At 40.7% G+C, this 26,917-nt stretch overlaps 3 protein-coding genes across 3 annotated transcripts; 1 reads left to right on the top strand and 2 right to left on the bottom strand.

Moving 5' to 3' along the window:
• Positions 1-107: 107 nt before the first annotated feature.
• LOC108096090 (transcription factor hamlet) lies at positions 108-18,106 on the bottom strand. The gene is made up of 2 exons (XM_017197458.2): positions 16,316-18,106; positions 108-2,358 (listed from the first exon to the last, which is right to left on the bottom strand). Exon 2 carries the CDS (start codon positions 2,129-2,131, stop codon positions 476-478), a length of 1,656 nt encoding a protein of 551 aa, XP_017052947.2. The 5' UTR covers positions 2,132-2,358; positions 16,316-18,106; the 3' UTR covers positions 108-475.
• A 6,844-nt stretch (positions 18,107-24,950) lies between these two features.
• LOC108096046 lies at positions 24,951-25,806 on the bottom strand. Its single transcript, XM_017197391.2, has 2 exons — positions 25,737-25,806; positions 24,951-25,678 (listed from the first exon to the last, which is right to left on the bottom strand). The coding sequence occupies exon 2, from the start codon at positions 25,628-25,630 to the stop codon at positions 25,139-25,141; it is 492 nt and encodes a 163-aa protein (XP_017052880.2). The 5' UTR covers positions 25,631-25,678; positions 25,737-25,806; the 3' UTR covers positions 24,951-25,138.
• A 103-nt stretch (positions 25,807-25,909) lies between these two features.
• LOC108096047 lies at positions 25,910-26,406 on the top strand. The gene has a single exon (XM_017197392.2). The coding sequence runs from the start codon at positions 26,000-26,002 to the stop codon at positions 26,351-26,353; it is 354 nt and encodes a 117-aa protein (XP_017052881.1). The 5' UTR covers positions 25,910-25,999; the 3' UTR covers positions 26,354-26,406.
• The last annotated feature ends 511 nt before the right edge of the window (positions 26,407-26,917 follow it).

The raw sequence follows: 26,917 nt of genomic DNA, 5'->3' as shown, positions 1-26,917 counted from the left end.
TTTTTATTGCAATAATTGCTCAACATTTTTCCCCAAGCCAACTCAATGAAAAATCGGCTTTTGGTTAATTTCAAAAACTTGTAACTTTTTATTTAAACAGTGGGCGCGTTGTTTTCTCATTATTTTTCATACATTTTTCGTCGTGTCATGTTTGTATATATGTACAAAAAATACCAATGCTTATGACGAATTTAATAATAGTTATGCACATACGTTCGTATTTATATATATATATATATATATATTTATGAATCTGCCAATTCTCGATTTGTACAATTCGATTTACACATATACTCGTAGTTGTAGAACATTTAGGGTTTAGGCATATTTATTTACAGCTAGATATTAGACATAGTTTTAGGGATCTGCTCCTCAGCTGGATGTTAGACATAGTTTTAGGGACCTCCTCTTCCTCTTCCTCCATCTGGCTGCTCTGCTATAGGAAATTTGTTTGTTGAAATTGTTGGTTTTGTAGTTAGGGTTCCTCTTCCTTGATGCATGTTGCTGGTGGCGTAATTGCTGCCGTTGTTGCTGTGGGAAACAGTTTGGAGGTCAGCGTTTTCTTCAGCTCCAGAATGGACTGCGAGTCCTCCTCCTCCTGATCTCTGCTCGAAGTTGTTGCTGCCGCTTCAGCGTTTGCCGTGTTGTCCGCCTCCTCCTGCGAAGAAGTGGGCGTGTCACGCGACGAGGAACACGAACTGGCCGCCGATGTTGCTGTTGACTGATGTTGCTGCTGCTGCTGTTGCTGCTGCTGGTCGTGTTGCTGCAACTGCTGCTGCTGTTGCTGTTGCTGCTGCTGCTGTGTGACTTTGCCCATGAAGCTGCGTATCTCCTCGAAGTAGGACTCTTCTGTGGGATTCTCGCAGAACCTGCGTATGCAGTGCATCCTTTCACTCACTCCGGACAAAGCGCTCAAGGACACGGCATCCGATTCGTGCTTCTTGAGATGCCTGTCCAGGTTCGTCTGCTGGCCGAAGCAACGCTCGCAGATCTCGCACTTGAAGGGTCGCTCCTTGTTGTGGATATTCCGCACATGGCGCTGCAGATTCGAGGAAATGCTGAAGGAACGTTCGCAGTATTTGCACTTGTACGGCTGTTCGCCCGTGTGCGTTCTCAAATGCCGCGTCAGATTCGCCGATCTGGGGAAGACTTTCCCGCAAAACTTGCACGTATAACGATCCTTGTTGCGTTGCGGCAAATTGGGCGTGGCATTGCCCCCGGTGGCAGCTGTCCTTGCCTTGTTTTTCCTCCTCGTCTGATAGTCCTGCAGCTGCGGATGCGGCAAAACAGGAGATAATTTCGGGTTCGGATGGGGCAGCTCCAGTTGCAGTTGCTCTGTGGGCGGCGGCCAGGTGAGTTCGCACTTCTTCAGCGGATGCCGGAAGGGGAAGTCCGGTCCAGTGGGACTGCTCGATGCCGCCGGACTGGCCACCTTGCCGGGCAAAACCCCGGCGAACACATTGCGATACTGCAGCGGCAAGTTCTTGGTCATGGCTTCCAAAAGTGTGGGATGTACGGCAGGAATCGAACATTGCGGCGGCGTTAACGGTGGTGCCGTGGGTGGTCCAACCCCTCCTCCTCCGCCTCCTCCGCCTCCAGCACCACCCTCTCTCAAGGCCCTCAGCATTTTGCGGCTCATATCGAAACCCAAATCGGCCAGCGAGGCAGCAATATGATTGTTGTTCAGCTCCTTCTCCTTCTGATGCGCCAACTCGCTGGCGAACATTATCAGGTTGCTGTTCTCATCCTCCAGAGGTCCTTGATCGCCCAAGTCCGTCTTTCTCTTGTGGGCCAATCGCAGATCCAACGGCTGATCGAAGCTACTTCTCCGCTTGCCCTTCGCATGGTGATTCTGGATCTGATGTTGCTGGTGGGTGTGATGATGTTGCTGCTGCTGCTGCTGCGACTGTTGATGTTGCAGCCGGCCGGTTAGCGACGTTGTTGTTGTCGTCGTTGTCGGCGAGGACGACGATGAGGAGGAGGATGTTGCCGCCGCCGAGGAGGCCAGATCATAAGGTACGTGTGATATATACGATGTGGGTATTAATCCTAAGGCAGGGTAAACGCAGCCCTGTTTCGGGCTAGGAAGCATCTTTCTTGGTGAGTGGTCTTTCTCTCTCATAACTCTCATAAGTCGCTCAAGGGGCCGTAACCGAGTTTTTCCCTCTATTTTCCCTCGATTTTCCCTCGACTTTCCTCTTGATTGATTGATTGATTGATTGGCGGTTCGATTGATGCCCTGGCTGCTGGTTGCTTTAAGTTTTAGGTTCTAGGCTTGCCTTTGCTTTCCTTTCCGTGGAAAGGAATTTCCCAATGATTCCGATTTAAGTTTGCCTTAGTTTTACAGGAGCTATATACCTGAATGAAAGAGAAGAGGTATATTAATTAGTACCTAGTCTTATACAATGCTAATATCCAAATATTTACTAAATATGTAGACAAAGAAATTAGCATTTATAATCCATTTTAAATGGCTTACGTTCTTTGAAAGGAATTTCGCAGTTGAAACGCTTTGTTTAATTACACCCAAAAAGATGATAGATGACATTGCCCCACAAGTGTGTTACAATTCAAATAGCCATTATTTAAATCCAGTTCTAAGCCAAATAAACCCAGTTCCCGGGTGCGTCACAGACGCAAATATCAAAAATTTTCGCAGCTGTACTAGAAAGGGGTAAGTGTTCCATATGCCAGAGGTTTTTCCACCTACGTCATAAATTTAAAAAAAAAAAAAAAAAATAATAGTATCGCACAACTGTTCGGCAACCCAAAGAACATCTCTCATGGACCATTTGGGTTATTTCTTCTTAAATTTGTAGATTCCTTTGCTAGCCAATGCCAAAAGCCCCGAAAACGAAGGGGGGCCACTGAAATGTTTAAACAATTGTTCTATTGTCTGTTGTTTTAGGGTGGAAAAAAACTTGAAAAACCGACAAGAAAAAAAAAAAGATTAACAAGAAACTTAACGGTATCTAGAGTGACGATTATGTAAGACAAACAGACGGGCTGACAAACATCTAAACACACACACATCGAGGGGGTGGTGGGGGGTGGAGGGGTATTCAATGAGTAGGAAGTGGGGTACAGTGGCACCTCGTGTGGAGGTCGTTCAACAGCGCTTAAAGGTGCGTGCAAGGCAACGGCAAATGCGTGGGTTAAAAAGGTTACACTGCAAAAAACCTAAGCTCTAAAAAAAACAAATATAATATAAGATCATAAGATTTCTGTCCTGTATATAAATACTAACTGGTTAAAAATAAATTTTAATCTATAAGAAGTTGTTATCTCTTAAGAGACAATATAAAAATTAAATATGTACTCTAAATATTTAAAAAATCTTTTATTGTTTTTAAGATAATTTTCTTGTAGGTATTTAGAATATATTTTTTCGTCGTGCACCGATCTAAACTCGACTCTGGGCAGATGGCACACCAAGAAAAGACCTAAAAGCGATCCCCAACTGCTCAGCTCATCATGTGAACCGGGCTCAACAGCAAAAGCAACAACAACAGCAACAAAAGTTGCATATTTGCCAACTGCAACAGCAACAACAACAGCAACAACAACTTTAACAGACAACTTGCATTCAGGTGGGCGCGTTGATCTATGGAGCTCTGTTCTCCTATCTAGAACAGAATTTTTCATGAGACATTTTCGTGGGTTGTTGCTGTCGTCGCTGATGTTGCAGTTGCTCTTGTTGTTGTTGCTGTTGCCCGTGTTGTTGCTGCTTTTGCTGTTGCTGCAGTATTTAGCGATCGTCTGGCGACAACAAATTGCCTTTTGTTGTTGCTTCTGAGTGGCCGTGTTGCCAAAAAGTTAATTAGCCGCATTTGCTGCCTTTGATTTGTTGTCTGCGTTGTTATGGAGTCGAAAATTATTGTTACTGAATTGTAATTAGAGCTTGAGAACGCGTGGAAAGATTGCACCACATTTAAACGCAACAATCAGGTGGTTTATAATGGGAGGTTCTTTGGGGAAAAACGCTTTGGATTTTTAGAATTGCATTAGCTGGGAAGGTCTTTTTAAACAGTTTTCTTTGTGGAACATCTTTTTTCATATCGAGGAAATATTATTACTTATTTTGTATAATTATTATGGTTTAAATATTTGCTTAGCTGTTTAAATATTTTTCTTTAATTGATTAAAAATGAGTTCGAGCAAATTCGAGCCAACAAAGAATGAAAAAACATCTCAAAATTGTACGAATAATAATTATTTCTTGTAATTTCAGGTGAATATAAACAATATAAAAGCTATATAAATATAATTTTTTTTTCCTCTCTAAAATAAAGAATTCAGAGTGAAATGCCAATTAATGGATGAATTCCAACCTGCCAAAGCTAATTTGGCTCATCTTGCGACTGAGGCGTCAACACCTTTCATATGACTTTTGCTTGTCAAAAGTAAAATCTTGCCAGCACCCGAATCCCAATCCACTCTCCACTGCCTCCACTGAAAAGCCGCGATGTGTTTTATAATTTGTTGCAAACGTGCCAAAGTGGTTGACAATTATAGCCGACTCTTAAGCTGGACGACACTGCATCATCATCGGCTGCGCGATCATCGTGGCGATGATCACCTTTAAGCGGATGCCTGCGAAAGCCAAGTAAGAAAATAATAAAAAACAAACCGAAATACAAAAAAAAAAAAAAAAAAAACCAATTAAAGAGTAACAAAGTTTTAGCCAAGCGACAGCGGACGACAACAACGAGAGCAATGAAGCAAACAGTTCAAGAAACGGACGGTGAAGGTACGGATACAGATTCAGATACAGGTACGGCTGCAGATGCACAGCCGCAGATACAGATACAAATACAAATACGAAGAAAAACCAAATACAAATACAACAACAACAACAACAAATACAAATACGAGTAAAAATACGTATAAAATCCCGCAAGCGGCGTCGCATGTTGCAAAGAAAAGTGAAATCAAAGTTGTAAAACCGCGAAAAACGCAGTCAGGCAGACAGACGATGGCGACGATGGAAAACGGCGCTCCAGATTGGCAAAAATGTCCAGCGGAGGAGATGTTGTTGCCGTTGACAATGTTGCTAGTACGGGATTGCAACTGCACTGGGGAAATAGCACAACAACAAAAATCCTATTTTTATAGATCTAAAAATAATTTGTTTACTAAAAAAAACATCCTTTTTCTAATCGTAAAAAAGAATATATTTTTGAATATATTTATGAATTTTTCCTTGCGCTTTTCCTCAGTGTTTAAACTGTAACTGAAGCATAGTTATAGAGCAGGGGAATCCTACGAGTAGCCCGAAATTAACTTTGTCAAATTTGCGACGAAGCACCGTCATCAGCAGCAGCGGCATCATCATGATTATTAAATGCTGGTCGCATAATTATCGTTATAATCATGACAATCATTCGATGCAGTCGCGCTTCAGCAGCGGCAATAGCAAGAGCCAAAAGCATAATCATGCGCAGCTAAACCACAACCAAAGCCAAGACTAAGACTTGGCTAAAAGGAAAACCAAGCCAAAGCCGGCGACACACAATGAAAAACGAGAGTAAAAATCTCCAAAGCGAGCCGCTCACTGAAATGGAAAATTAAACCTTGTTACATCAGTCCAAGCAGCAGCAGCAGCAACATCAGCCGCAGCAGCAACATCAGCCGCAGCAGCAACAGCAACAACTGCACACCAGCAACTTGCAATGCGGCGACAACAAAAACAAATACTCGCTGGCAGGATCGCAGCTCGCACACACTTACACACCCATGAAGACTCTCTAACGAGGCAATGGCAACCTGATACCAAAAGCGTCACAACAAACATCCAACGACAAACAAACAAACAAACAAACAGACGCAAACAGAAAAGGAAAGAGACAGACACGCACGGGCAATAAAGCTAATGCGAAGCGCTTCAGATAGAAGAGATTAATACCCAAGATCACAAGATCAGTGCAGCATTTATTGCTTGATTGAATATTTTAACAATTCATGGTATTCCAAAAAATGCAGATACAAGAGCGATAAAGATTAGCTTGGGTCTAATAAAGACTTCAATAACTTTTTGTATGACAAAATAAAGAAATATTAATATAAACTTTAACACTTTATAACAAATGGTTTTCATTGGAAAAAACAATTGCTTTTATTTAAAAGAAAGGTGAGTGGTTTTTTTCCTAATTCTATAAAGTGTTTATATAAAATGGAATGAACTTTATATTTCTAATTAGAAAATATAAACCATTATTATCTTTTAAAAGTAAGGAATACAGGTATAAGAATTCACCTTGTGTTTATGTTTTTGTTTGCATGCCATAGGGGTAATACGTCTTTTGTATTTTGAATGCTTTTTGTATTTTAATGCTTGTTTATTTGTCCACCTGCAAACCGTAAAATCCCCAGCTAAATTCGCTCTCTAACCCAGGCATAAGTGATGGCTTGTCGGGAATAGTGCTCCTCACACGAAAACCCCTTGGATGTCCGAATTGCTGCGGTAAACTAGGCAACTCATCAACGAGAGCAACTTCTGCAGCAGCAACATGCAACAGCAGTTGTTGCCGTGGATGTGTTTTTGGGGAGTCAGCTGATGATGACGACGGCGATAATGATGATGATGCTATAGCTGGATCTGGAGCTGAAGCTAAAGTTGGAGCTGGGACTTTAGTGCAATCTGTACCACATTTTCCCTCGCTGGACACAACAAGTGCAGCAGCAGCAGCAATAGCAGTCGAAGCAGCAGCAACAACTGCGACAGTTGCAACAGAGAGCAAACACATCTCCAAATCACGTCTCGTGGTCGTCGTCCATCGTCGTTACATATCTGGTTGTCTAGATTGGCTGGCTGCAACTCGTCGTCAGGTGAAATAAAAAGTGAGAGTGACATCGGAAATTGTTTCAATTTTCCAAACGAAACCAACAAACTAGCAAACTAGCAGCAGCGGCTAGCTAAAAGTTGCCGCAATTGCAATTGCCATCGTCATCGGCAACTTGAGCAGCCGGTCGGTCGTTGGACTGCCACCGAATGAATGAATGTCGAAAAGTGTATCGAAAACAATTTTTCTACGTATGCTCCAGCCATCCAGCTATCCAGCTAGCAAGTGCTTTCCCAATGCTCCAAAAAATCGGCGGGGGAAAATGAAGAGAGAAAAAAATTAAAAACTAAACTAAAACTAAAACTGAGACCAGTTGGCTGCCTCGCCGCTGGCTGACTGCATCCTGTTGTTTGTTGTTTGTTGTTTGCTATAGTTCGCAATGTTTTATTTCTTACTTTAAGTTTTATATAACTAGCACACATGCAGACGACCAACCAGTTAACTTCACTCCGTCTAAATGCTCAGCCTAAATAATTGAGATTTTCTTCAACCCATTCCCCCACTCTACTTTTTTTTTTTTTATACGTTTTTCGTTGGAGGTGCAAAAATCAGTTTAGTTTTGGCCAGTCTTGGGCAATTTTATGTCCCTGTATGCCAGAAGAGTCTTTCGCACCGGATCATTTGTAAATTGCGGACCCATAAATTCGTGTTTAGCTGGTCTTCGGACTTCGTTTTTATTGCCAGTGAGCTGGGCAAATGTTTGGAATGCATGAAATACAGCTCAATTGAATTTCGGAGGTGCCAGTTAAGAGCCCACAGATAATCAATGGCCGCACTCGGTAATTATCGGAGGCCGGGATTGATTTATAGCGATTTGCCTGGGTTAAATATTTGCCAGAGCTTAAGGCTTAGCTTATCCGCTGATCCGGCTGCGATTAGCTTTATTTTCAATGTTCCATCTTACGTGAGGTGATAAAAGTGAGTACTTTTAAAAGTGAAATGATTGCGTTCGAGTTTTCTTTGAAACGTAAACTATTGTGGTTTGTTTTTAACTTTACAAGATCATTTTAATTTGCTATCAGGTTAATTCGCGGTAAAATGCAAAAGGACTTTATTATTTTTATTGAACAAGCTAAACATTTTCGTTCCTTCTCTTGAATTACTTTATGAAAAGCAGATACGTATTTTTAACTGCAAACATTTTTTTGGTTTTTGAAAAAGTACATATAAAATAAGTAATTGTTTGCGAATTTGGTTCAATGCCATTAAGAAAAATATTTCTTTTTTAACTACTTTTCTTTCGGTTTAATTTTGTGCTTTTAATCTCTAGTTTCCGATGAAGTTTCTTTAACTAATTGAAAGGCAACAACGAGAGTAATTGCTCCTTTTGGCCAGATGTGCATCCGTATATCAGGCAACCACCGCGACAACCACCCACCCAGACATCCAACCACCACCACCGAGCCACCATCTGAGCCAAAAAAGAGTGAATGGCGAAATTTTTGAAAGTGCCCATATGACCAGGCTAACGGACAACGGACCCCAAGATAAAAAAAAAAATAAGACAAATAAAAGCACAGTACAAACACTCATCCAGGCAAGGTATTCAAATGTTTAATTGAAAAAGCAGCATCGGGGAAAAAAATTCCACATTTCACGACTCCGTCCCATCGAAAACGAAGCCGAGCGGTTCACAAATCAGGCAAAATAAAATTAAATAAGAGTGTGGGGGAAATAAACTGCTCCATTTGATTGCCTAAACGTTTTCAACAGCTCAGCATTTTTGATGCAATTAATTAGATTTTTATTTCTTCATCCAGCCAGCTGGTAAAATGTGTGTGTGGGTATATCGGTGTGAGCCGTTTTGATTTCGATTTATTACCACACACTCGAGCGCGGGCAAATGATACAATTATTTATAAGCCAACATTTGCAGACACATCCAGAGCCAGTTAAGCTTGTTCTAGTTGAAAGCGATAGCCAAACTGCAACTCCTCCTCGGCCAGTTTTCTGCTACTTTTATATCTTTTTTTTTCTTTCTCGGTTTGTCATACAAGCTCTATTAAAACCATCGAAATAGAAGCAGCAGCCCAGGGGCCGTAGAAAGAAGCAAAAATAAAGGAAAAAAAATGAAAAGAAACCATATCAACATTCACATCATAAGTAAACCAGTTTGCACCTGAGAGAGGAAGAAGAAAGTTGTCTTGGCCATTTTTGTGTGTTTGCACTGCGCTGCCCCAAGACTCTGTTTTTTTTTTTTATAACTCTATATATATATTGCAATTTATACCTATATATATATATATCTGCTGGACTCAAAGGAGCCTCCGATCTAGCGGGCGTTGGAACAATGGATGCTGTGAGGCCAAAAAAAAAAGGAAACCTAACTGTAACATGGCAGGCAACGAGCGTCTTTTTTTTGGTCATAAGCATGAAATATTGCGCACATCCAAAGTGTCCACATGTCGGAGCGATCCGCTGCAGGCCTAATTATATTGCCGCCGATCCGACCCGATCCGATCCGATCCGAGCAGAGCAGAGCAGAGCTGCAGCTCCAGCCAACCTATCATTGCCTGACACATGCTACCGTTCAAACACGTGCGCCCCGACACAAAACAACAAACACAAAACACCAAGCGGCAAACACCAGCACACCAAACAACAACATAAAACAACGACAACCAGTGGCAGGCAACAACAACAACAAAATCAGTAGCCAGGCCAACAGAATGAAGGTGGATTCCATTGAGGATGGACGAAAATTCGATACACTTTTTGGGTTCTTCAAAAAGCGATGAAAAGTGTGTGCAATCTAGTTTATTTCACTCATTCATATATATTATATATTCCCCAGCAGTCCAACATTATAGAGATTTTATTGCAAAGGTAACCATTAGAACAGATGTACCATTACATAAAAAGTATTAAAAAGTATTCAATATATTTACCTTAAATAAAGTGTAGGCTCAATCGATTTAGTTTAAGCTTATCAAAAAAAAAAAAAACAAGTAACTAACTCATCACTACTCATAACTCATTAATAAACTGGTTTAATTTTTTTAATTGTTTGTTTTGAACAAGATAAAAGGCAATCTTGAGCGGCAATCGTAATCATTATCGAACCATCTTAATATGCATACGAGCATCCAGTGCACTCTCTCCAAGGAAGTGTATCATCAGTAGCCACGGCAGTAGCAGCCCCTCTAACAACAGTACCAATCAAAGAGCAAATACCGATCTGGCTTTGGCTTTGGCTTTTGCCGGCCTAAAGTGAAAGTGCTCCAATTGGCGATGCAGCCAACGATGCTGGGGCTGAAAGCCGAGGTGAGACTGGACCCTGGCTTCATCTGCGGATGCGGCCAAGTGCCTTGACTCCTCCTCGATTTTCAGTCGCTGCACACTTGCTGACAAGTTGTTTGTGTCCACGCTGCACCCTCCGCTGTGGCGAGCCACCCAACCGACTAACCACCCATCCATCCATCCAAAGATCTCATCACCCAACCCCACTTTATTTATGCACATGAAAAAATATGGCCACGCCATATCATTTGTCAAAAAATAATGAGTTCTGCAAGTAAATAATAAACCATCAGGAAACCATTTAATAAAGTGCTTCTACTTTCTGCAAGCATTAGGGTCACACTAAGTTCTCAATATGACCAGCATCTTATATGATTCAATTTTAAGTAATATGTATGTGTGGTGCAATTTAATTTGATGAATTATAGTTTCATCCATATTGGATTGTTTTTCTTCAGTGCATCGCACATTGCGGAATAATTGCCATGACTGGAAGCTTCAAGTGCGCCGCTATTAGCTTGCTGGCAATCACAATTTACGGCTCCAGTGTTGGTCAATTGCCCGAAGTGCTCAGCCCCAAGATTTCTGCTCGTGAGCAAAATGGGATTTCCTTCCGGTCAACAAAATAAAAAAAGAAAACAAAGCCCAAACGGCGATTTTTTAATTGGAGAGCGTCAACTTGCAAGTCGCAAGATGCAAAGAAGCCAGTTATCATCTGAAATTGCATACATTAGGGCGCATTAAGTTGTAATGGTCGAGAGGTTTGTGATTGGATATTAAGTGATTTACCTCGCCTCGTTGCAGAATATTTCGATTTGCATGTAATTTTATTCAATAAGAGGGAGCTCCAAGATATTTGCTTATGGTTAATAAGGTGTTTCCCCGAGAACTGAACGAGTTTTAAAAGGGGAGACAAAAAAATGATTGCTAAAGGCTTCAGGGTACAAAAAGATATTTTGTGCCTCATTTTCGTTGAGAGAAAATTAGTTGTTAATTTAAAATATTATTCATATAGTTGAAATATAGCTTGGGTAATAAGTTAACTTATTTTAAACCTGTTCAAACTATTTTTACCTTTTCTACTTTTAACTTTTGATTAGCTCCAAGCCCATGTTTCTTTCCCAAATTGAACCGGAAACCACACATGCCTCCCAAACCACGATCAAATCGTTTAAAATTTGCTCAAGGGCGAGGCAGCAAATCAGGCCCTAATTTTCCACCAACTCATCATCCGCCAAAAGGTCTTCTTGGCGCAAGTTTGAACCCCCATCTCTCAACCGCAAACGAGGCACTTTCATGTCAACCCACAATTCAGACCGCGCACCGCACTCCACAAAAAAAAAAAAGAAGCCAAACCACGCGAATTCTTCCGAAATTAGCCCCAAACTAGACCACTTAGGATCCGGACAATGGAACCACATCTCTTCTGCGACTCCTATGCCAAATATCTAGAGCGCCGGTCGCCGTCTTCAAAGGCAGCAAATTCACAAAGTTAGGAGCTGGCCATATAGAAGTACACCTGCTGTCCATGCGAAATGGGTTCCCATATATCATCGCCTGCTAAACAATATGCCAAAAGCTAAATGCGATACAATTATCAGAGGCCGAGATATACGTTTTTTTATTTGATTTTTTTTTTTTTCGTTTCGTTTCTGTAATTTTTTTTTGCCGTCTTTTTGTCGTCTCGAAAAATGCGAATTTTCACACACATGCGATGGGCGGGGGAGGGAGTTTAAGATTCAATGCGATGTGATTACATATTATGTGCAGTTGTTTTTTTTTTTGTTGTTACTCTTGTTGCCTTTGTCTGCCGAGTTTTATGGTCCAAGGTTAAATGCTTTGAAAATGAAGCTGAAAAGCAAGAAAAGAGCCGAGGAAGAAGGCAGAAAGACACAAAACTTGGTGACTTTTGTCTGGGATTTTGGAGTTTTTTTTTTTTTTTATCGTATGTTTTTTTTCCGGTGGTGGCGGGGTGGTTCATTTGATTTGCAGTGAATATTAAAGCAATTTGTGGGATTATTTCCTATTGTAATCATCGCGTCGCTCCGGTTGTGTTTACTCATCAGCCGAACAACGTCTCCAAAATTGTTATTATTTCTGTTTGAAGCACCTCTGCTTCTTCTTTTTTTTTCTTTTTGGTCAACTCATTTTCAAGTACAAGTTACGCTTCTCCGAAAATAATGCACTTTTGCCCTTAGGCTGGAATTTTTGTCACTAATCTGAAAGGCATGAAAATTGCCCCCATTTAAGTGGGATGTTACTTTTTTGAAGAAAATTCAATTTCTTGGGCGTTTCTTGGCCTCAGAATCGTTTTATAGAAATCTCGAGCCCATTACCCCCACTTCTTTTACCTTACACCTTTTTTTTTATTACCGACACACACTCGCTCACAATTAATTAAAGCTCTCATTGCATTCAAGGTTATCTTTGGAAGCGCTATGTTGTTCAGTTGGTTAATTTACAGCTTTAAATTAGTGTAGTTTACTTTCAAAACACTTTACTTTTGCTTTCAAAATATGCGTTGCTGTTGTTGCAAATGGGTGGGGTAATCATTAAGTTGTTTAAGTAGATTTTCTGAGCTCTTAAGGTTTTGATCTCGACAAAATGCTCTGCGCAAGCGTGTGTATATGGTATATGTATATATATTTATTTATAAATGGTGTCTAGAGAAAGAGAATTAGCGGCGCGAGTTGCAGAAGCCCGATGAGATGGCAAGCAGATAGGATCGATGATTGGCAGCTTGGCTCAATCGAAAGGTGTGGCCTGGGCATTGTGATTGATCTCGAACACATTTAGAATGTGATTTAAATTGATGATCTGATCTCATCGGTGGCTCTTGGGCATTTCGCTTCTTTCTGCGATTTTAAGGGAGGGGTACGCGTAATAATAGGAGTCGCGAAAAGAATGGAAGTGATTACTTGATCAAGAAAATAGGTATTTGCATTCCAGGTTATTTTAAGAGTATTTTAAAGGATGTGTGAACATTCGTAACTTGAAAGCTGTTCATTTGTGATTATCTATTATCTATATTTAGCTAAAATTACTGCCGTTCCTCAAAGTACTCTTCCCATTTAAGCTTTTATTAGCTCATTTATTCAACTTTGCTCGAGGTGATCGTTTTTTCGACCTTTCTCTGTTCCCAACAACTGCATTTGGACCGGAGCAAACTCGATAGTTCACTATCTCCCCCCTTTGCATATATTATAAGTACTAATAGCATATCTGGAGCTATTTAGCATTCGCTGTTTGTATTTGTTTCTATTTGAGCCGAGGCGATCCATTTAAGCTTTGGCTGACTGTCGCTCCAATTAAAATACAACTCATCTCCTGGGCCGCATTTGCAAATTGTTGCATTGCAAATTGCGCCTTACATAAGTCAGGGCGAGGCACCTATATAAAAACTCTGTTATTGAGTTGTCGACGGTCTTGGATTTGTTCGAAAAATATGGTACAGCACAGAAAAAAAATTACCCTTTAAAGCGGTATAAATAAAATGCCATAAATTAATATGTAACCTTTATTAAAAATGGGAGTATTATTTATAACGAAATCGAACTACAAATAATTGTTATTAACTTCATTACTTAACCCATTTTTTCTGAGTGAGCCCAACGGTTTTGCTCTCCTTTTCCCCTGATTTTCCATCGCTTTTCATTTAATCGATTTGCGTATTTCGGGCAGCGGTAATGGCTCGACAAAACTTTCATTGTCCCCGCCAGTTTTTCCCCCGATTTGAATGTGGATTAAGTGTATTCCGAGCCAAGACTTTGTATAGCCTAAAGTGATTTGTTTTTTAGATTGCGCCGCTCTGCGGTTATCGCAGCCACCGTCATCGTCGTCATCGAAAAGTCGAACGAAAATAGAGTTTAAATTGAAAAATACGCTTACAGCGAGAGAGGAGGGCTAAAAACTCCAAACTGAAGTTGGCCAGAAGGAGAAGGAGAGGGCAGCTCAGCTGAAAATCAGCGCACATTCCGGCTGCGGCAAAATGTGTAACGCAATCAAAGCCATCGCTTCCGGTTTAAGGCGCAATTAACTGCCTTGGATTACGCTCTTGCCAGTGGGCAGCCCACTCCCCCCTCATCCCCCCAATCCCCCCTCTCCATTCTCCCCACAATCCCCACTTCACCCTCCGAATTACCCCCTCCTTTTCGCCTTCGCAATTCCCACTGCAATCGGCTTTGTAGACCCGACTTCTCTATATATAGCGTCATGGTCATCATTTCGCAGATTATCTCTGAAACATTTCATTTCACTCGATTTACTTCCTTTCGGGCCAACAACGCGTTTCAGCGTTTTCTGCTCACACTTTAATTGGCATTTTGATGGCGTAAACAAATTTCTCGCTGCCTCCGAACGATCAAATGTCATAATTTCTTCTGGCCACCTTAAAAAAAACGAGCGGTGTGTGAATTTATTTTGAAAATTTTTCACGGTCTTTACCAATTTTAATTTTTGGCACTTTCTAGGCATAATCATATTTTTGCATATCCTACTAAAAAAAGAGAAACTTGTTTAAGAATTCTTATTTGTAATAATGTCAGCAAAATAAAACAGTGTACATAGGATTTACATTTTTGTTCATTAGATTAGGTTTCATAGTCATATGTTCAGGGTTGAAAAACCTCTTCTATTTAAAAATTAATTATATTTCCTTTAACAACCCTAACTAAACGGATCTTTATGCACGCTTTAGCAACACTGGTAATAGGAAATAGATGAATGGATCTCCACACACAATCTAAATTGGACCTCGCCTTTTGAGAACTTCATTGAACTGTCCGAAGTCCATTCGATTCGTCACTTCTTCGCTTTATTTTGTGTTCTTCGCCTAATGATCTAAAGATCTCGGCTCTGCAGCCGCGACTTCATTACTGGGGCTCTGGAACAGGGACTGGCTCTATCAACCTGTCTGGCTTTTTTGGCCACTCACTAACCTCCAAACGTTTAATTAATGATCTGTTTTTTTTCTGTTTCGGGCGCTTCTTTTACGCCCATCTGCCACCGCACTCCCAAAAAAAAAAACCCGAGAAGAAACAGAGAGCTCCAACCGACCGACCATCGACTTCTATTTAAAATTAAATTAACCTGCTTAATTTGCCCCCACCCCCCTGGTTACTCCTCCTCTGCACGAGACGCGCCCAAAACATTCACTTCAAAACGGGGGGAACAAAAATCGAAAGGCGCTACTAATCGCCTCAATGCCTATGAATTCAATGTTTCTGCATCTGACGGATACATTCGGCCGATTTCCGTGCATTTAACGCATAAACGCTCTTGGACAGTTTTTTTTTTTTTTTTGTATATTCCATTCGGGGATTATCATTATCATTATCGCCGCTGCTACCCTTTCGCCCTTCACCAGTTCGATTCGTTTTTGATCGCTCAATTAGCGTAAAAGTAACATGTCAAACCTATTAATCACTTTCGAAAAAGGAGAAAAAAATAAAAAAAAATAACAACACTCTTCTTAGGCTGCAGAAAAACAACAATCGAATTTATAGAAAATACATTCCGTGCTCTTTCTTTCGGGTGGGCCAATAGTGCGTGAATTTAGGCGTTGCCAAAATGGTTAAAATTATATAATTTATTTTTTCTTTTGATTGCCAAATTAAAAAGTGTGTCTGTGTGCGGACAACTCTATTTCGCTCGCCTCGTCTTTTTGGCCTGGCTAAATCTTAATGCCGCCAACGAAATCGCTGCGTCATTACTCGAACTTCAATTTCATTCATTCATCAATTACAATACAAGAAAAATACAGTTTCGAGCGGTGGAAGCCTTGAATCTTTCGGATACGTGTCGCTTTAGCTCTGCGGATCGCGGGCAGACAAAAATAAAAACTAAAATTCATCTATCAATTTTGTTGGTGGTAAATGTTCCTCAGTTGACATTAAGTCTAATATTTGTTGATCCTGTGATGGCGCTTATTGTAATCAATTAAATTAAGCCGTTGTGGTTCATTAGAGTTTAAGAATTCGATTACTATCTTGATTTCGGGTAAGTGTAGGTGATATTTTGGTTATTGAAATTGTCTATTTTAAATAAGAATTTAGTAAATCTAATCTTTGATTAAATTTCAATTTTAGCAATGTTTTAATACTTTTTTTTTGCTAGTTCTCTACGGTAACTTTATTTATCTATTATTTAGTATTCTTCTACAATTTTGTTATTGTTTCTTCTGACAATTATTTAGTTATTGTTTTCCATATCATACAATATATTTTCCTACTTACATGCTTGATTTTTCTGATCGCTTTGGTAGCATCAATTTGCCAGCCTCTTCTAGTTTATTGAGCAGCTTTGCTCTAATTGCACAACTAGTTGTTGTGGTTTCTAAAGTCGTTGCCTTTGCTGTTGTTGGTATAAAATCCGCACGGATATCCGTTGGCCGCTGGCAGGAAGAAATCACCATTTGAGCACCGTTTGTCTATTGCAGCGTAGTTTTTTTTTCCTCTCTCGGCCTTACGGATGTTGATAACTCGTCTGGCATTGGCTGCTATACAAATTTGATCTTCTGGTTGTTATATCTGTTGCTTCAGCTGGCTGTTGTTGTTTTTAGAGCGTAAGTCATCCTGTTATCGGTCCGGGATATAAATTATATGGCCGCGATAGCCGACGGCGCGTGGGAATAAAAGTTGCAGTTGTATCTTCAATATTAATTTCAATTTTTATGGAAAGTATTCAAACAGTTTATGGAGGAGTTTTTATTTGATTAAAGGCTTAGAAGGTTTCAAGACAACCTATAAAGTTTTTATTGCAGGAAACAAGCTTTGTAAAAATTAGTTGGTAATATTTTCTTTAGCATTAACAAGTAATCAAGGATTAAGGATTTCGATTAAATGTATTTAATAAATTATCGTATTCAACACTTTTAGATTTATGGTAATTAGGAGCTTTAGTTGTACGTATATACGAAGGGAAGTTGCCACTTTGAGATTTATATTTTATTGATCTTTTTACACTTTTTACAATCACTCGCGCTGGCTGGTGAGGTCTGATTTATGGTACAAGTTGTTTAGAATTATTATATTTTTTTTTATTATATTCCTCTATTTAATTAAGTTTAATTGGCGAGCTGTTCTCCCCGGAGTTGACATCGATCCCCGGCCAAGCCGCTTCGATCCAATCTCTTCGCACTTCCCAGTCGTTTCAGTTTCCTCTCGACGATCGCTCGGCCCGGGCTATAATCTTTTCAATTTTATAATTTCATTATGGATTGTCTGTTTAATGTCTGCCCATAATCATCAGCCTGTTGTACACATGTCTCGGTGGCATTTGTTGTTGATTTCCGTGCAACTCGGCTCACTTTGCATTTACGCGCTGTCACAATTTGCATTAATTGGATCTAAGCGGGTAGTTATCATTGATTTAGCACCGATATCTGGTATATATAGGCCATAGATATGCATCTCTCTGTGCACCTGGGAGTGTATATGTGGTGTTGTTGTTTTTCCGTTTTTTTTGTTTTTTATATCACATCATCTACTGGGCGTAGTCCATGAAATTCCTTAGCAATTTGTGATTCGATTTGTGCTAGCATAAATTTTATTATTATGTATTGGATAGTTGGACAGCTTTATTGTCTATAGGAAGATTTAAGTTTGGGGATAGTTTATGTTTTCTTTTCCTTTTTATAGGATGGAAGTGAGGAATTCACACAGTTAGGAATTAGATTTGATTTTTTAATTTACACATGTTTGATTTTTGTACAGGGTATATCCTATTTGACGATCCTTTTCACTGCACTGAACGGTTACGCTTCATTTTGAATGTTTTACCGTTATCACCGATCGCATGGCGTTACGTTTCGACCGCTTTACGTAGTGGATCTCTTCTGCTCAGCGTTACGTGCTGCTGTTTTTCCGACAAAAGCGACAACACGACCAATAGCTTTGAGACCGTCTCACGGACTGATGATAGACCCAGTCGCAGCCGCAGCTTCAGTTTTCGATTTCCTAATAACGAAAAGCTAAAAAAAAAGAGCAGCACAGAAACATAACAGAAGGAAAAAAAAAACACAAACGCAAAATAGACGACGTCTTCGGCGAGTGTATGGGTGCTCTGAATGAATATACAACGATCGCCGATCCCCGATCCCCAACTTGTGATGATTCCACACGAGACTCACAATCCACACACTCCGGCAGCGACGTCGACTGCGACGCAGACAGCGACGCCAGCAGAGGCAGCGACGCGAGCAGAGGCCGGAGCAACGATGCAATAAATCGAAGCTAATACACTTCTTTCTTAATGTAGAGCGATCCAGCGAACGTGCTCGCACACAGTTACACCAATACCAATGGCCGAACGACTCTGGCCTAGACGAGTTTCGAACGGTAAATGAGGGGCCGCCAGCCGAGCGATCCGCGAGTTGCATCCTGCCTGGTTTTACTCAATGAAAATTCCAAAAGCGCTAGACCTGCATCCAAAAACTGGGTGGAGATCTTCCGCCCCAGCGACGAACAGAGAGCCGAGCGCCGAGCCGCAACAAGCCGAACCCGATCCGAACTTGCTGTAGCTCCACTTGCGATCCACACGCTGCCGAGATACTGTATCTGAAAAGTGAGCGTGAAGCAGTCGCCGCTGGAAGCCCAAGCGGGCCACAACCGGACAGCATTCTACTAATGGGTTAAGAGAGAGGTGCACAGAGCAAAACATAACACTTTTGGGTTAATGTGGGAATCAATGGTTTGACAACAGATAGATGGCTTTTTCCATAATCAAGGGAAAAAAAAAATATATTAAATTTCGATTGTTTAGAATTTTACGTTATGTATTTATCTTTAAATTTTGAGTTTAACGTCTTGAAATTCAGCCAACATTTATTTAAGACAATATTCTTTAGATATGTACTAAGTATTCAAAATTAATCAAGCATTTTCTTCGCAATATAATAAATAATCTTTTTGACGATAAAAAATGCTATTTTAAATGAATGAAAAGATTTGCAGACAAACCGACTAATATGAGATAAATCAATACTTTTTTTAGGGTTATATAACGATAGCAATTAGTTGTCTGTAGAATGGTCCGCATCTTATTAAGCTCTCAATAGATAAATCCTTTTTTTCCAAAGAGCCCATCATTTTTCTTTGTGCAAACTCTCTGGGGGAATGGGAAAGTTCAACGGGTTCTTTCACTGATCGCAGATTAACATACGGTCAGAGAAGGGTCTCCGGTCTTGAGCTTGTGTGTCCTACTTGGCACGAGACTGGAATCGGGCATTTTCAATGTCCATGTCCATGTTCAAGACCATGTCATGTGCCTTCTTCTTGGCCACTTCACACAGCTGCAACTGCAATTGCAACTGCAACTGCAGCAGCCGCAGCAGCAGCAGCAGCAACTCTTGATGTTGCTGTGGTGCCTGGCTGTTGTTGCTGCCGCTGCTGCGCTGTGGCTGTTGCACGAAATCGATCAAATCAAAAATGACTTTGTGAAGTGACTAACTGCCTAACTGCCAGCTGCCGTTGCTAGTTGCTGCTGCCGCTGATGTTGCTGTTGCAAGTTGCTGATGTTAGTGCTGCTGCTGCTGCTGTCTAACAGTAGCTTGGCTGCTTTGATTTTTTGGCGCAAGTCCAAGTCCAAGTCCATGGACATACAACACTTCAAAATGAAAGCACATTCCCTTGTAGAAATTTTACCGTTACAGGTACAGCGCACCCCATGCACATCAGGTCGTTTGTCCATTTTCCACTGCCTCATGCCGCATGCCACATGCCCCCTTGTGCCACATGGAATGGTGGTCTGTGCCTTATGCCTTATGCCATCATGCTGATGATCGGCCAGGCCAACACTTGGCAGCTTTATGGCTCGGATATTTGCAAATCTCCAGTTTCCACGTTCTCCAGTTGTTATTGTAGCTGTTCTCCCCTTGTTATTCTAGCTGATGATCTGCCATCATCTTCCCGGCTAAGAAGAAGAAGAAGAAGGCCGAGATCTCTTCAGCCGCGTGCCACGCTCTCGTTGGTTATTTATTTGAGTCAATGAGTTCACAACTATTTTTCTATTTTTCCTTAATGGCTTTTCCTTTGCATTTTCTTCCTCTCTTTTTTTCTCCACTTTTTTTCCGTTTTTTTTTTTTTTTTGCTTACCGGGGAAGGAAGCGCCTTGTTGTCTTCGCTTGATTGATGGTTTGATAATATGAAGTCGGTTGCGCTGGATTTTGGCCTCGACGGAGCAAAGGATTGTTATGATGGTCAGTGGCTGCAAATGAGTTCAATTGAAGATTATCTTTTATTAATTAGCGTGGCGGGGGAATGTGGGTCAGCTTTGGAATCCGGTGGGTTGATTGGGGCGCACATCCTTTGTGCCGAGATTGCGATTGGGTGGAGGAATGTGCAGGTGATTGACGGTGGAATGTTGTATCTTGCGGCTTTGAGGGAGTGTTTGATTGGAGGAAATCTAGATTAAAAAGTGCAAAGAAAGAAGCTTAATAGATTAATATAATAAAAATTAGTTTTGGAGAATAAAATAAATTAAATTATCTGGAATAAACAAGATATACAGCATGCACCATAAATAATTTAATGGATCTTTTGTATGTTATAAAACTACGATTAAGAGGAATGCTGCTTCTGGTAGTTAATCCCCCACACCTTAAACACATAATCCAAGCTGATCCCATTCCAATGAAAATATTTAATTGCCTAGTTTTTCCTATAAACTCCCATCGATCGATGATCGCCATGCTCGGAACCTTGTCAACACAAATCATGTTCTATGGAGCGAAGAATTTCCTGATTAACTTTGCCCCGGGATCGGCACTCCAATTGACAGTCAAGCAGGTACATAAATACCAACATAGCACCAATAAACACCGCATAGCTCCGATTGGGAGCCATATATAGGAAATTAGCATACAACCAGTCGATTCCCATAAGTCAGGCACGATGCCATCGAGATTATGCATAATTAAAATGTTCGTATACAATAATTAGCCATAAGTAAATACACATGCAAAGTGCCGCTGTTAAATGGCTGAATAAACGTTTAGTTTATGGCTTATACCTTTTAACTAAACGAGACAACAACGGTAAAGCCAAATAAACAATTTGATAAATTTATGCGAAATGCGACAAACAAAAAAAAAACTGGAAACTAACGTGAAATAATAAAAGCGAAAATCGAGCGGCGAAATGAGCCAACCGAAAAGCAACAACATTAAGAGGCGACAGTGTTTAGGAGAGCTTTAACACCTCAGTGCCCCCCACCAATGTCCCACTTCCGCCCCCTTCCATTAACCCTTCAACGGCAGCTGCTGCACATAATTGGCCCGCAACAGGGGGAACAACAACAACAAAAAAAAAAAAACAACAACATGGAGCGATCGTAAACATTTATTTTTCGTATAGTTGTTGCAGGTGTGTCAGTATTTATGTGTATGTGTGTAGTGTGTTGAGTGTTTGTATGTGTGTGTGTGGAAGACCCGCCCGCCTTTGGACCGCCGATGTTGTTGTTGTTGTTGCCGCTGGCGAGTTTTTGTTTAAACGTTTTCAAATCGCACAGCGAATGAAAACGAAAGAAAAAATGAAACACATCGAAAGTGAGCATATAACGAAGCGCTGCCCGGCGATGTTGTCGACGTATCAGAGCGCTCGCAGTGCCCCCATCCGATCCCCCATATACTCGCTCCCCATCACGTACTGCCCCCCTCTCTTCGCCTCCCTCTCCCCCCGTCCGAACCATCCACTATATCTCGGAGAGACTTTGCATGGCCGGCCGATCGGACGACGACCACCGACGACCATCGCATGTGGAATCGGGCGGTGTGGAATGGACATCGGAATCATTACACACGAGGAAATGCATACTAATTAGTTGGGTTCTCACATATGGAAATTAAACAAAATGGAGAATAGTATTTCATTAATGAAAGAACATAATATTTTGGTTAATAAGTCATTAATATAAATAAAACGTAGGGATTTTTTATCAACAGTAGATTATACAATAAATGTGGGCTATAAAAATATATTTATATATTTATAATTTATAAAGTTTTCCTATAGTTTGTATTGTTATGATTATGTAGCTCATATAGCTAACATAACTTCTATAAAATTACTTGATTATCTAAATAAAAAGAAACAAAAATTACTTTGAACATTGGCACATGAAACATAAATTAAAAGATATTTTCCCTCCGTGCATGGAGGTCGCCTTCATATGCACCTCTGACCACCGTCGTTGTGGGTTCCACATTGCGCCACTGGGTTTTTAAGACAAAGAGTGTGCCCCACCGGAAAAGATTCAGTTGGGTGGCTATCTGCGAGGAATGTGCAATGGAGGCGAGGAGACGAGCCATAACGAACATGGCTATCTTTACGATTCCCAACACTTTTAACTTTAATGGAAGTCCAGGAAAATATACTTGCACTGCAATTTTGGCTAATTTAGCCCATTAATGTACTCAAGATAATTTTTAAACATTTTACTACTTACAGTTTTGAGGTTTTATAAGCAAAGTTATTTTTTAAAAAAATATTTATTATGTTTATATTCACAGGTTTTGGAAATCTTTTTGAAAAAATAAAAAATTATTCATGGTAATGCCTTACATTTTGTAGTCAACCTCTAACTTAAGTTTAAGTCAATATTTTGTTCTCTTATGTTTATCATTCAATATAAAGAGACAGACACAAATTTCGAATTTCGTTCCAAAGTCTGTTTCCCAGACACACCCCTTAAATCAGGTGATGTTTTACGTCATGATATATTTGCTTTATAATTTCCAGAAGAAATTTCACCAATTCCCAAAGAGTATCGCTATTTTTGGCTCGTATTCTATTCTTCTAGTTGAACACGAGCTATCTGTTTCTGCGGATCTGTGGCACTCTTAATGTACACAAAGACACTAGGCAAACACACAGATACACAGAGCACCACAATTGGCTCATTTGAGAATCGCTCGCTGCGTATCCAGAGACCTTCCCCTGTTTTCCAGACATACAGATACATTCGCAGCCCGAGATACAGATACAGTTGCAGATACAAAGGCGAACTGGGCCCGTTGTTTGTCGTCGTGTTGTCGTCGTTCGCTTCTAATTATACGATAGGAGCGCTATGAGCCATGAAACGTGCGGGGTCTGACCTTCTTCACAGAGCCTGCCTTCGAGTATATATTTTATATTGTATATTGTATCTGGCCTGCGCCTTCGTCTTTATATATATATATATGTATATGTATATCTGAACCTCTAAACGGCTTTGGCTGCCTTATACTCGCAGGCGATTATTAAATTTTCAGCGTTTGGCCGGCAAAAGGCTTCTGTGGTAGCAGCTGCTATTAACTCGAGCGCCTACTTCTTACATATTTAATTATTTTGGGGGCCAGGCCTTTTCTGAATTCTTGGGCGGGCCGGGCCGGGACACTTGGCCTAATGCTTTTGGCCACAGCCCAGCCCATTGGCCAACCTATTGGCCTTAATATCCGATGTCCATCTCTCTTTGTCCGAACTCGTTTAATTGTTAACCATTAAACTAGATTAAATGCCGAGTACAATTAGCTTATAATAATATTTTGAAAAGAACACCTCTACAGAAAAGCATTCATTTAAGATTAATCACTTAAGTTAACAATTTATGGGTTTATAATAGCCAAGAAATCCATGATAATTACATGAGATAATAATTGATAACAAAGCACTTCCTTAAACTTAATTATATGGCTTACATGCTTATTAAAAAGGGTTATGGGTAATTTATTTAATATAAGTCTTTAAAGTAGTAGTTCCTTTTTTTAATAATTTTATTTTGCTTGTACATAAATATATATATATATATATATTTTTTTTTTCTCTTATAATTCCATTTTACCTCTGACAATTCCCCCGTTCAATTGCTTTCCCATCGATCCATCTTTACCCATGTCACCAATTGCCGTTCCCCCCACAATCCACTGAAGATTAACCAAAGTGCGCGACGAAGAGGCGAAAAAAAAAACCGAAATCTGATATATTTGTCTAACATCTTCGGCATTAAGCTTACCCCCAGCCCCCAACCCGAAAAAACGCGAGATTTCCGCATTAGAAACGATTTTTTAATTATTATTTTCAGACGCCTACACGCAAAACCGAAACTCGATGGCTTCGAGTGGATGCTCTGCTCAAATGTCAGGCTTATTAATACAACAGCCCCAACAGATCGCTCCACTCAAGTGCCGGGGGATTTGTGGCACTGAGGCACTTTTGGGGCTCCAGATCGAGAGATCGAGTCTTTGAGCTGAGTAGACGCTGTGCATCTTTATGTGGGAGTGCGGGCTCCATTGATGACACGTCATTTGCTTGGCATAGACATCTTCGTCAAATGTGTTAAGTTGCGCCAAGACGAAGAAAACAGGTCTTCCAGTTCAACGGCAATGGTGTCAGTAAAATGTCATGGAAAGCCACTTAGCTCTGGGTGGTGTCGCTTATACGATTTTTCTCCGATTTTTTTTTCTGAATCGGATTCACAGCCAGCCCACATCCGCTGAACAACAACACCGAAAAAATATGTGAAACAAGAAATCTAAGAAGTAGCGATCAAACATTTGTCAATTTTCCTGCCCGGAGGTTGGTATTTGGTATTTGGTGCGATTGGTGGTTCTTGCTCGCGGGCAATGCTCAATTACGGTTTTGATTTAAATCAGTCTACTGACCCCAAAAGTTCAGCTACGGAAATTGCAAATTTAATAATTGACTGGCTCAGTAAAACTGTAAAGGCCCAAAAACCAGGGGGCTTATTAATGCGATAACCTTGGCTGATTTAATTTCTGCCGTCTGTTCCACCGGGCCTGTGATTATCCAGCAACAAGAAAAGCCAGCAAACAGAAAAAAAAAAAGAAAAAAACACACAAACCAGCGACTTCCATAACAAAAGGAAAATCAAAACTTGCACAATTTCGACACTAAACGACGATGTCTGGGCCACTCTTCGAGTGCCTCCGAGCTGCCATTTAGTCGCATATTTAATTAAGAGATTGAGTAGCGCAAATAGTGTTGAACAATGGCCAGCACGAGTCGCATCTACACTGGGAGAAATCACTAGGTGAAAGTATCATTAGCATAACAGACATTGTTTTAGGGTTCGCTGGTTTCTTCTTGTTCAGAATTTTGTCTGTAGAACTCGGCATATTCAACGTGTCGATCGTCCAAATCGGTAACTTTTTCTTCGGGTTCTACTTTAACCCTTTCATAGTAATCCTCTTTTAGATCTGATAGGAATGTGGCATCCTTGGGGACCGTATGTCTCTCCTGAAAGGGAAGTCTCTCCACCTTGAAGCTTATTTCGTAGCATGAAAAGTTAATTCGATTGAGAAAGGGTGTTGGAATGCAACAAGCCAGAATCCATTCCTTTATTTTATTTATATCCCTCCGCTCACCTTCCATCTCGCCAAAGGCGTTACGTCCATAATTGGAGTATATTATGTATCCGCTTATCTGCTTTTTGTGGCAGCGACGCAATATTCGCTCTTTAAAATTTATCTCCGGCAATATGTTAAACAACTTAAACTCAGTTTTCACGATATGCATCGCGTCATCGGGAATCGTTGTATTTGATTCACTGTCCATCTTTAAAGTTATTGATTTGAATCAATCAAATATGTATAAATAAATAAACTAGAAAATATTGAAATATTTATAATTTATAATTTCGGTTTGTATGATTGTGGCTTGCCTTGTTGTTCAGCTTTATCTGGTTTTCGTTTGTTTAGGACATTTGAAATTCAACGCAAAGTCTACTTAATATGTTTTCTTTCCTTTACAAATCTCAAAAACAAAATATTTTATAAGCTAAAATATTTGAAAGTTTCAGTAGAAAAGGTTACTATTAAAAAAGAAATTCAGACATTCAAACATCAAAATATCTCAGGAAACATTTATATTTACTTCAGAATTCCCAATCTTAATTCAAAAAATCCTTATTTCAAATCACACAAAATGTCTCTCGAACTGGTGCCGCAACCCGAACCGGAGAAGATCTACCTAATAACCTACGAGATGAGCGTGCCCAGAGATTATGGCAAGGCCCTCCAATCGATGGTGGCCCACAAAGCCGCCGAGCTGAAGGTGTGCGGCTACATCGCGCATACGCACAGTGGCCGCAAGGTGGGCGGCGAACTGCAGGGCAGTGAGGCTGGCCTCCAGCCGATGATCGACTGGCTACGTTCGAAAAGCCAAGGGAAGGATGTGGGCGACGGGGAGAAGATCAAAAGCCAGATGACGGAGCCACGATTCTCGAAGTGGAAGCTGCAATCATTGGGGGCCAAATACGATGATTTTTTCTGCTGCTGAATGCCGTCGAGAGTTGAGTTGATTAAAAATCGCAAATTGCATTGGCCCCACAATATTGTTTCGAGTGCATTTTCATCTCATAAACCATAACAATCAGTGTCGGCTGCTGTTGCCGCTGCAGCGGCAGTTGGTTCGACCATTGAACAATAGCCCGGCTGACTCCGCGCTGACTTTTCAAAGTCAAAAACGCGATTGTATCATCAGTATTTTTCGGGGCGCGCTCTCTGCCTCTGATTTTCCTCTTAGTTTTTCCTTTTTTTTTCTGTTCGTTTCTCAGATTTTTTCCGCTCGGCATTCGCAGATAAAGTTGAGGAGCCCGAGCTGCGGCAAAAAAACAATCGAATCAATTCATTTTTCTAGGGCGTACTGTGCCACTTGAACGTTGAACTGCAGACGCCCCAATGCTGACTACCGCTGAGGTTTCGCTTTTTAGAGGTTTTCCATCTCCTCCGGAGTCCGGAGTCGCCTCCATTGTCTTCGAAGACGGCAGCCCGGTCTTGATCGTGCCCCGGCACTAGTCATTTTAATTTTTCAAGATTTTCCGAGCGCGCTGTGCTTCTGCGC

The sequence above is a fragment of the Drosophila ficusphila genome, unplaced genomic scaffold (genome assembly GCF_018152265.1).
Source record: "Drosophila ficusphila isolate 14025-0441.05 unplaced genomic scaffold, ASM1815226v1 contig_127, whole genome shotgun sequence".
Lineage (NCBI taxonomy): Eukaryota > Metazoa > Arthropoda > Insecta > Diptera > Drosophilidae > Drosophila > Drosophila ficusphila.
Note: the sequence above shows the minus strand (reverse complement) of the source record. Positions and strands in the feature narration are given on the sequence as shown.

Excerpts from the sequence above, each read along its gene's own strand:
- LOC108096047 (XM_017197392.2), top strand. The coding sequence starts at position 26,000 with ATGTCTCTCGAACTGGTGCCGCAACCCGAACCGGAGAAGATCTACCTA.
- LOC108096046 (XM_017197391.2), bottom strand. The coding sequence starts at position 25,630 with ATGGACAGTGAATCAAATACAACGATTCCCGATGACGCGATGCATATC.
- LOC108096090 (XM_017197458.2), bottom strand. The coding sequence starts at position 2,131 with ATGAGAGTTATGAGAGAGAAAGACCACTCACCAAGAAAGATGCTTCCT.